The sequence below is a fragment of the Acanthaster planci genome, linkage group LG21 (genome assembly GCF_054643075.1).
Source record: "Acanthaster planci isolate LZ-2023a linkage group LG21, COTS_SCS, whole genome shotgun sequence".
Lineage (NCBI taxonomy): Eukaryota > Metazoa > Echinodermata > Asteroidea > Valvatida > Acanthasteridae > Acanthaster > Acanthaster planci.
This window is the reverse complement of record NC_141797.1, coordinates 9101313-9110897: the sequence shown is the minus strand read 5'-3', so window position 1 is coordinate 9110897 and position 9585 is coordinate 9101313. Positions and strand designations below refer to the sequence as shown.

Sequence of the window (9585 nt, the reverse complement as noted above, 5' to 3'; positions counted from 1 at the left end):
GGCTAATCCACAGTACACAATGCATAATTCATGTTTGTATTAACAAGCTCCATTTTGCCACGCCTACCTGATTAACTCGTTTTGCCTGAATGATTTCGGTGCGGTAAAATCGCGTTTTGGACGGCCCCTTGACAACCTGGTCAAACTGCGGTGGGCACATCGGCCAAACCGCGGCGACATTTCGCCAAGGCGCCTAAGAAAGTCGACTCCTCTGACCCGGTCTTCACCCGTGAAAATCAGACCCTTGACGACGATGCACAGGACAGAAAGCACAGAGCAGAAACAGGTAGGGCCTAATGTGCATATTTTGTTCCCTTTTGAGAAGGATAATGGTTAAAATTGAATGGCATTTCTCTTCAAGAATGAATGAACCTAAAACGCAGTCCAAATGGCAATCGCCACGTCAAAAAATGAACCCTCTAGTTCATAACATTCCATCATATGAACAAAGTAGAGGGTATTTTAATGAAAATTTCTCAAACCCTTTTTTTAGGTTCCGTTAATTTGAAAACCCACTATTCATTCATTTATTCATAGATGGTTTATTTAAAATTGACATTTACATCAAACAACTAGTCAAGGACTAAACATGTTGGATTTACAAACTAAATACAATATACTCCATAAAAACACCATAAAATACCAACATGTACCATAAATAAAATACATCATACGGAAATAATAACATTAAAATAGACAACACTACACTAAGTCAGGACATGCATTAATTAATCTAACCATGTATGGCACTGCTGACCGTTTGTACCGCTGAGTATGACAGCGCGGACTTAGTAAGAGATGGGAATGTCTTACCCTGCGTCCAGAGACTTCTTCATGAGTACTGGGCAGTAAATGACGATGTCTAGTAGAATTAGGAATACCACTACCAAGACGTATAATCGATTGATCACGTCTGGAGACAAGATTTGGCAAAGAAAACAATTCTAAAAGCTGGGAATATGAAAAAAAGTTGGGATAAGCTATTATTCTCAATGCTCGTCTCTGGACACTCTCAATGTTCTGGGATTGTGTCACGGTAATAGAAGAGGGCCAGACAGCTGCTCCAAACCCAAGAAATGGGCGAATGTACATTTTATAAATCAACACTAAATCATCAGTACTCACACCGTTCTTTTTCAACCCACTTAATATGAACAGCCATCTGGAAGCAGTTGGAATGACCCTCCCTACCTGCTCATCCCATTTCAGCGTGTTTGTAACAGAGATGCCAAGGAGTTTAACTGAGGAAACCATCTGGAGCTGAGTCTCGTCAATAACTACATTAAAAGGAGGTGGTAAATTACGATGTGATGAAACTTGCATGGCTTTGCATTTTACAGGATTCAACTTCATATCATTTTCCTGACACCAATTAGCAATGGAATCTAAATAACCCGGCAAATTTGATTTCCCATTCTGAGGAATAACCTCAAGAACAGTTAAATCAACAACACACTTCCAGCGATGGGGTATATTACAAGCTAAATCGTAGAGTACAAGAGTCTCTGTCATCGTTAGTCTAGGCTAACTCCCCTGATGGAAAGATTCATTAACGACTCCTAAATCTTCGAGTGGATTTACATGCGGAGCTGTTACTTTAAACAGAGAACAGGATACAGCAGTGACAGGTAAACCATGTCCATATTTCGGGAGCGCGCGTTACACACAGCGCCTCCATACATCTTAACCTGGTACCGTCCTTGCATTGATGAAATAATCTCACTGGCTATCTTGGCCACAAAGATCACTTGAGGAATTTGGTTGATGAATAGTTCCCCCATCACTGAAATACCAGAACACCATTAACTCACTTAACAGTTGTAGGCCTGCCATGTAGACATTCCTGGTACTGTGTGCAATTACTCCCATTGATGTTTGCCAGTGGTCGCCTGATCTGTAATTGAAAGTCCAGGAACCAGGCTGTATAGAAATTTAACTATACCCAGCAAGAAATTAGACTGAGGGGTACCCCCCCCAACATGTCCAATCCCTATACACATTCCAGACTATTGTTACTTAACACATCCCCCCCAAGATGTCTGAAAGGAATTCCCCAGATTCCTGCGAGACAATGACCAACACAAAGCAGGGGGGAGTTCTCTCCGTCTCATACCTTGCTGCATATGGAAATTACACCTGTAATCTGTTGTCTAGAGCTAGGTCTAGGTCTTCCCTCCATTGGAAATGTGCGGAGATGCGTAGACAGTAGACCTAGCCATACCTCTGGAAGCCTGTTCCGGACACGGCCTATGTCATAGGCACGAGAGAGACTTGGTTTGAAAGTACCCGGAAATAGAGGAGTGCCAAGTTCCTACCACTCATGTTGAAGATTTCCTTGTTTTGGGAGCTGGTATACGCTGTATGTGAACTGCGAAAGTATTGTGTCATATACATGTACTTGTAACAAAATATGGACGACATCAGTCAAGCACACATGAATACCCCTTCTGCATGGAGTTTTGGAGGTATCATGGACAACGGATGGTAAGTCCGTTTGTATAAGTTGTATTGCAGCTAAGCAAGGAATATGGCACAGCACATTAATTGGGATTGCAAACTTAACTGGGCATGGCAACGCATCTATGATTGCTGCCAAAGTAATTAAGGCTGGGAAACTTAATGAAAGACGGGGTCAATGACCTTGTACGTCTCATGCATTAATTGAACGCCGGCATAATTTTTTTCTAATGATTTCCTTGGAAAACGGTTACTGCCAAAATGAGCATGATGCGAAAATTGCAATGGTAGCTTTCTCTTACAATTGCTTTTCGTCATACCAACGAAACGTGCAAATGTGTCCATGTCGACTCATGAGGGCGCTCTTGTAAACAAAGTCTCTAGCTCTTCTCACAAGGCCGTGTAAGTCTGTCTGTCATGGTTGTAAATCCCGGGGAGGGGGTATATAATCACCCCTCCCCCCACCTGAACAGGAGGATGGGGTACTGAATCACCTCCACCCACTTTTTCAGGTGCTCCATGTGACTTTTGAGGGATTTTGCGGACTTTCAAACAAGCAAAGGGTATGATTTCATTGGCTCTGAAAGAGGGAGAAAACCCAAAAGCTTTAAATACAGTGCTATAATGTAAGATTACACATATTGAAGATAAATGCATAATAATGGTATATATATTAAAGATGTGCGTCTATATCATGAACAGCGCCTCCTATAGTCGTTTTCAAATTTTCATGTCCGGGCAATTGTTTCAATTGAACAGGAGAACGTTGTGTTTCGACGCACCCTCATTAATATTATTTTGGAGGACGTTATTACTTCCGTGCAATGGACACTCTCTCGGTGCAATTTTAACTCGCAGTCAATTCTGCATCCCCCCCGTGGGGTGTCTGTGTAAAGCCTCCCCGACGATCACCCCAATCGCCGAGGAAAAGACGGACAGACCAACTCGCGAGATCGTTGACATCGCTCTCGCCTAATTCGAGTTCCAGAAATGTCGACTTATATAATGTGTTGTATACGAATGGAGGGATCTATTCTCCCCAGATCAGATCTCGACAACATTATTTCTGAAATGTTGTGAGGAGTGGAACAGGCACAGGCTTTTTTTTTTCAAAGGCCTCTTCAACAAGACCCACCTGCCGCTCTAATAATCTCGAATGGAATATCAGTTAATGTCATCGCACAAATCTGTCCCCCAATACACGTGTTAATATCTCCGGGATCCCTTTACAAGAGACGCAGACGTCACATTTATTGCAGTTCAAGTATGACTTGTCAGTGTGGTGCATTTCCGGCAACAGGGGTGGATGATGGGTGCCTTACGTCATTGAGAAAAAAATCTCTAGCTGCTAAGCTGTCCATACGACAGAAATCTGGTCTCAATTAAAACTAGTGGCCATTTTCAGTAGTTATTTTGATAAAGTCAGAGAATATAATATCGAGCAAAAAATATAAAAACCAACGGTGTATATGAACTGGTTCCCTTCTGTCTCTATAACATAACGGCGTTTGCTATACTGGACACCATTGAGATAAGTCTCGTTCCACAGACGTGTCGCACAAGCACCAAGCTTTGTCACTGGGAATCTATTTCAATATTCAAGTATTATTTTTACAAAGGATTTTAATATTTTTTTATTTTGATAGAACCAGTCACACTCATTTCGAATCCCGTGGATGTTTTAATCATGCTGGTAATGACACGAGAACAGCAATACTTTTTAATAACATACCTTTTGGGTACTCATCTTCACCAGTGGAAAACCATTTTTAATTGAATTGGACTCTCAGCTGGAACGCTGGACACACACAAAGCAATTCTCATCAATCATGCGCCTCATTACCAGTAACGAAGTATAGCTCAAAACCCACATCAATAATCCACCACTTCGAATTCGGTGGGCACACCCAAACACCCTCGATGATTGTCTCACAAGTTGGGAGAGAGTGTGCAGTTCATACCATGTGATCTCCTCTGGCCAATCACGATCGCGTCGCCAATGTTAACTTACTGGCGTCTGGCAATCGATTCTTACCGAAAGTACCTTGAACACATTGTCTGCTGGGATTTTAAAATGAGGCCTGGTGTAGAGAGAAAAATTAATACCCATGTGTCCTTCTGAAGCGTAATCAGCGTAAATGCTCGGTTTGTACTCTTGTATCCTGACTTAATATTCTATTGTGCTGTGCCTCCAACATAAGGCAACCAAACGACCGAGACTAATTACAAGGAAATTTTCACAAAGAACCATAATCCCACTTTTGATTGAGTTGTAGTCATTTCTAGAAATTACCATCCTTAAAATTAACCAGGCATGCACTAATGTTTTCAAAAGAAAAAAATGATGGCGGCAAATACTGACGCCGGTGTCCCCTGAGGCAGATGAGACGGGAGTAGTTAATTGAAGTAGCATATTGAAATGATAATAGCCTTAAGCGTATAGACTGTTTCTAGGAATAAATGTTGTAGATTGTACATCTCGGAGAAACTTTAGTACCTCCTCCTCGTTCCTATTCGGGGATCCTTGCTCTTCATATATCCTAACAGTGTTCACAGAAAAGGATGATAATCGAAATTTAGACAATATCAGATTCACCACTGCTTGACTAAGAAGCGGGTCATGTTAGCCTTGAATGAAGTCTACTTAGAGGATCCGCGCTTAAATTACGTACATTTTACGCTGGACTACAGACGAGAGGAGAGCGGTGCTGCTTCAGTTCACTCCCGTCAGCCAAGGCCTTAGGGCGAAGACGAACTGTTACCAGTGGGCAGTGGGCTGCTGCCGTGTGCTAACATGCGCCGACGTGTTCCCCCATTATCTGTGTGACCAAATATATGGACTGAACTAGTAAAACATCGACGTTACAGCTTAGCACTGTGCATTTTGGACTGGTGCCTGCACCATACCATCGCATCTGTTTTGACTCCCTCCAAAGGTAATTCGCTGCCCAAATGAGTCAACTTAAAAACGCTAACGTGACTTCTTGTTTCTGACGAATCGTGTCCGTCCCCGACTCGTTCTTGCAGGTCTTTCTCCAGACTGTTCGTGCAAGTACTGGGCCGTATTTGAGCACGTCCTTGGCAGGATGCGTCAGCAACCGGCACTAAACACCATGCGCATTGTGACGGCAGCCGTGATTTTAGCCACCGCGGCATACTACTGTCAGGGCCAGGGGTCGTGTCAATTCACGCCTGAGTTTCACGGCGCCACAAACCGAGCTCTGAGAAATCGCACCTTTCAACAGATGCCCGCATCGTCTCCTGTGATCTGTGGTCGCGACTGCTCGATGAACCGACGGTGCTTGTCCTTCAACTATCAGGCGAACAGCCGGGTCTGCGAGTTAAATGCAGCGACTCGAGCCCAGAGTCCCGCGGAGGATTTCATCGAGGTGCCACGCAGCATCTATTTCGACGACGACGGTGAGACTTCCCACTTATCGGCGCGTTGCGCGCCAACTTCAAAGCACAAAAGTTGCCAGTCACTTTTCGAAGCAGGACATTCCAAAAGCAGCGTCTACACTATCTATCCCACCGGTAGGTCGAAACCATGTGGAGTTCGAGTTTACTGCAACATGGAGACTGACAGAGGTTGGATCGTGTTCCAGAAGAAGCAGGGCGGTACCGTCAACTTCTGTCGCAGCCGGGCCGAGTACACGTCTGGCTTCGGTGAACTGACAGGCGATTTCTGGTTGGGGAATAAAGCCCTGCGCGACCTCACCGTGTCAGGGCATTGGATGCTCCGAGTGAACTGGACTGACCGGCGAGGAAACATGTGCTCGGTCGAATGCAAAGGGTTTCGAGTTCCTGGTGAGAATTCCAATCATGGCAATGAAAATCGCCATCGCAGTTGTACAATGGATTATTCCTCGACTGACAACATGCAATGCGATGTCACAACTGAGGCTTGGGATGGTGATGGCTCGCCATCACAGAAATGGGCCCAGTGGTTAAACGGCCGCACGTCTGATTCTGATCGTAGTGGAAAATGCCAGCCCAGTTTTCATCCTGGTGCACTAAAATGGTATGGCTGCTTAGTTCGCTTTTTAGACTCAGCGGAGACGTGCAGCATGAAAATTCGAGAAATGTAAGTTCTAAGACAAACTAAACCTGCTGATACCAGACAGCGGGACATTAAAGAACATAGGCAAACGTGACGACTCGTTGATTTGAGACAAAAAGCACAAAGAGCTGATTGAACTGGAGAATAATTGGCTGCAAAAATGCTCAAAATTAACAACAAAAAACCTGGTCGTTCAGTCACTGCAACGCTTACGGCAGATATCCCCCCCGGCAGGTATATCGACGAGGTTGGTCTACAAAACGAAGGAAGCACCGTAAAGACATTATGTGTGGATACTACCCAAGCCACCAAACAGCAAGAGCGAAGGTATTAAACGAAACGTTCGTTTGACACCGAATGCAAAAACAGAACTGCCAACGAACTGGAAAAGAAGAATCTTCGAAACTCGTACACAAATCTGTTAACACTGACTGTGATGAGGGTGGACGCTCTAAACGCTTTGTCAGGACGAAACTGTGCAACTTTCGGCTTTCGCGTTTTCACTGTGTGTCAGTTTCGGAGACTGTGCATGAGAAAAAAATTCTCATAGAAATGATGCCATTGTTGGTGTGCCTTTTGTGAAAAAAAAACGTGTTTGCTTGAAGCATTGTACGGCATGATAGAGTTCATGGTTGTCGATGTAATTTTGTGACAGATATTGTAGAATTAGATTATTGCTTGAGCCTGGTAGGGACAGCCCACTATTCGTTTTCTTGCACATACACTTTCGAAATAATCTTTAAAAATACTCAATGTGAATTTATGTACGTCGTATGTGTTGTATTAGTGATCAAACAAGGACAATACACGTAGTATCTTTCAATTACGAATTGTTGAAATCATTTGCTGGAACTTCATAATTTTCTGGTATCAAATATGACAAATCTGTGAAACTGTTGCTGCACAAGATCACAAATAAAAAAGGTTGAGAAACACTGGAGAACATGACTACATTTCCAAGAATAATCTTGAGGCAACTTGGTGAGGATTTAGCTGAGCAACATGTCCTTGTCGCTATTTTTCGATGTCTTCCCTCGTGTTCAACTAATTTGAAGTGAGCATTGGACTCAATCATTCACGAGGAAGAGATTTGATGGATTTGATGAACATGCAGGGTACAAGTTTCATATCTGTGCCAAACGATTAAGGACACCACACTAAATGCAAATCGGCAACATAAGAACATTGAAAAACAATAACATTTCCTCAGGAAATATCACTGGTGCCCTTAATCGTTTGGCATAGATATGGAACTTGCACCCTGCATATTCATTAAATCAAATTTTGGGGGGCTTCAAGTAGCGCCCCTCCCACAGTTTGGGACCACCACTAGCGGAACATACGGATGACAGTTCTTACAATCCAAAAACTTCAATCTATTTAAGAATAGGAATTATTCAAAGCTTGAAATTTCTCCGATGCAACAAAGAAATCAAACAATTAAGATTTAATGAGAATGTTACACTTGGCGTGTAAAAAGTAAGGATAAGGATAACAAAAAAAGTGAAAATTTGAACTTGTTTAAAATGATAAGGCTGAAGCATCCAGAAAAATATAAACAAGTTGATCTTACGGGCGAGAGCTTGGCAGGCACTACAATAAAAGCATGCTGGAATCAACAGATAGCGAAAAAGAGTTCAGTCCTTGACGGTGAGAAAAGGAAGCCGCAACGGGGACAAAGACCAAGTCGAATACGAATGACCGGGCTCGAGACGTAGCGGCGAGGGCGTGATGACCGTCGCAAATACGGGACTTGATGGTCCCACCAGCAGGACTCTGTACGCAAACCGTCTCTTCCGGAACAAGATGCGACGCTGCAGTTCACCTGGTCTCCGTGGCCTGGGTTAAACGCGGGTCACACCCAGAATCGTGTGCGTTGCCAAAATCTGCCACACGTACCGACGCTGTGTGTATATACGTTCATTCAATACAAAGAATTACACTCCAGAGTTATTCATAACGATGTGGAAGGAGATCCCTCAAAAGCAATGCTTGCTGTGTAGGGATCTGCCTGCTGAGAACCAAAATGTAACTTTGAACCCTTTCCCGAGGGAAAAAAATAGTTACATATACATTAAGCACTTAACACACTTAAAGAAGCCTTAAACAAGACTATAAGACAATCGACAAAGTTTGTCATCAGAGGAAGATGCAACATTGGTCCAGTCACGGGAGCTCAGGTCGTGAACTTAAATTAATTATGTCTTTATGTGAGTATTTTAATGGGAATAGAGTAAATACTGGGAAATGATCGGAAATGTCGGTCACTACTATACCCACGTTTGGAAATTGGAGTAAGTTGGAGTACATGTACACAACCTCCTTCCCACGGGTACGATCTTGCCGCGCCGTGTTGGTTCCCACACCATGCCTTGCGCGATTAAGTTAGGATTTCAACATAGAGCTGTCAGCCCCGAGCTGAAGTGCACCCCCAATCGGCAGAAAGAAAGACAGGTGGTTACAAGCGGGATCTTGCGCTCTTTTTGTGTGTACGCAAAGACCATACATGCCGGAGCAAATTAGTTACGCGTACTCAGCGTGCTCCGCGTCAAACGCGCATATACTTGCGCGCCATGATGGCGCCTGAATAGATTATAATGCTCTCAGAACATATAAGTTAGGCTGCATCCGAATCTCTTGCCTAGAGCTAGGCCTAAGTCTTCGCTCCATTATAAATGCGTGGAGACGCGTAGACAATAGACCTAGCCGTAGCCCTGGAAGCCCGTTTCGGGCACGGCCTTATTGCGTACACAACTTCTTCAACGGGGCGAACAGTGGTGAAAGAATCGACGTAAGATTGGATGGAAGTAGTAATCAGATGCCCTGGCGATGTTGTACCTGGTGAGGTTCCCTGTCTCCTCAGGGCCTCCGTACTTTACGGCTCCGTATAGTTAGCCTCAGTTGCGCGAGAAAGCCAAATACAATAATCCCCCGTTTACTTCTTTATCCGTCCACGGAAAAGAAAGCAATGCGAGGTCAGGTCGGGATTCCCGTTCATGCATGCACTTCCAGAGGAGCACGATAAAAAAACCCACATGCGAAATTCTCTGGGGGGCAGCGATAAAGTC

The 9585-nt window shown here is 43.9% G+C and overlaps 1 protein-coding gene and 1 long non-coding RNA gene across 3 annotated transcripts; one reads left to right on the top strand and one right to left on the bottom strand.

The window, feature by feature from the left end:
- Positions 1 to 499: 499 nt before the first annotated feature.
- Positions 500 to 1957, bottom strand: LOC147795763 (uncharacterized). The gene is made up of 2 exons (XR_015423607.1): positions 1812 to 1957; positions 500 to 1277 (listed from the first exon to the last, which is right to left on the bottom strand). It is a non-coding gene; the product is annotated as an uncharacterized LOC147795763 (long non-coding RNA).
- A 3-nt stretch (positions 1958 to 1960) lies between these two features.
- LOC147795762 (fibrinogen-like protein 1) lies at positions 1961 to 8136 on the top strand. Of its 2 annotated transcripts, none has more exons than XM_087131005.1 (2): positions 1961 to 2484; positions 5485 to 8136. In XM_087131005.1, exon 2 carries the CDS (start codon positions 5544 to 5546, stop codon positions 6543 to 6545), a length of 1002 nt encoding a protein of 333 aa, XP_086987131.1. In that variant the 5' UTR covers positions 1961 to 2484; positions 5485 to 5543; the 3' UTR covers positions 6546 to 8136. The 2 variants fall into 2 exon arrangements, with proteins under 2 accessions (XP_086987131.1, XP_086987130.1); XM_087131004.1 differs by lacking the exon at positions 1961 to 2484 and adding an exon at positions 4967 to 5393.
- The last annotated feature ends 1449 nt before the right edge of the window (positions 8137 to 9585 follow it).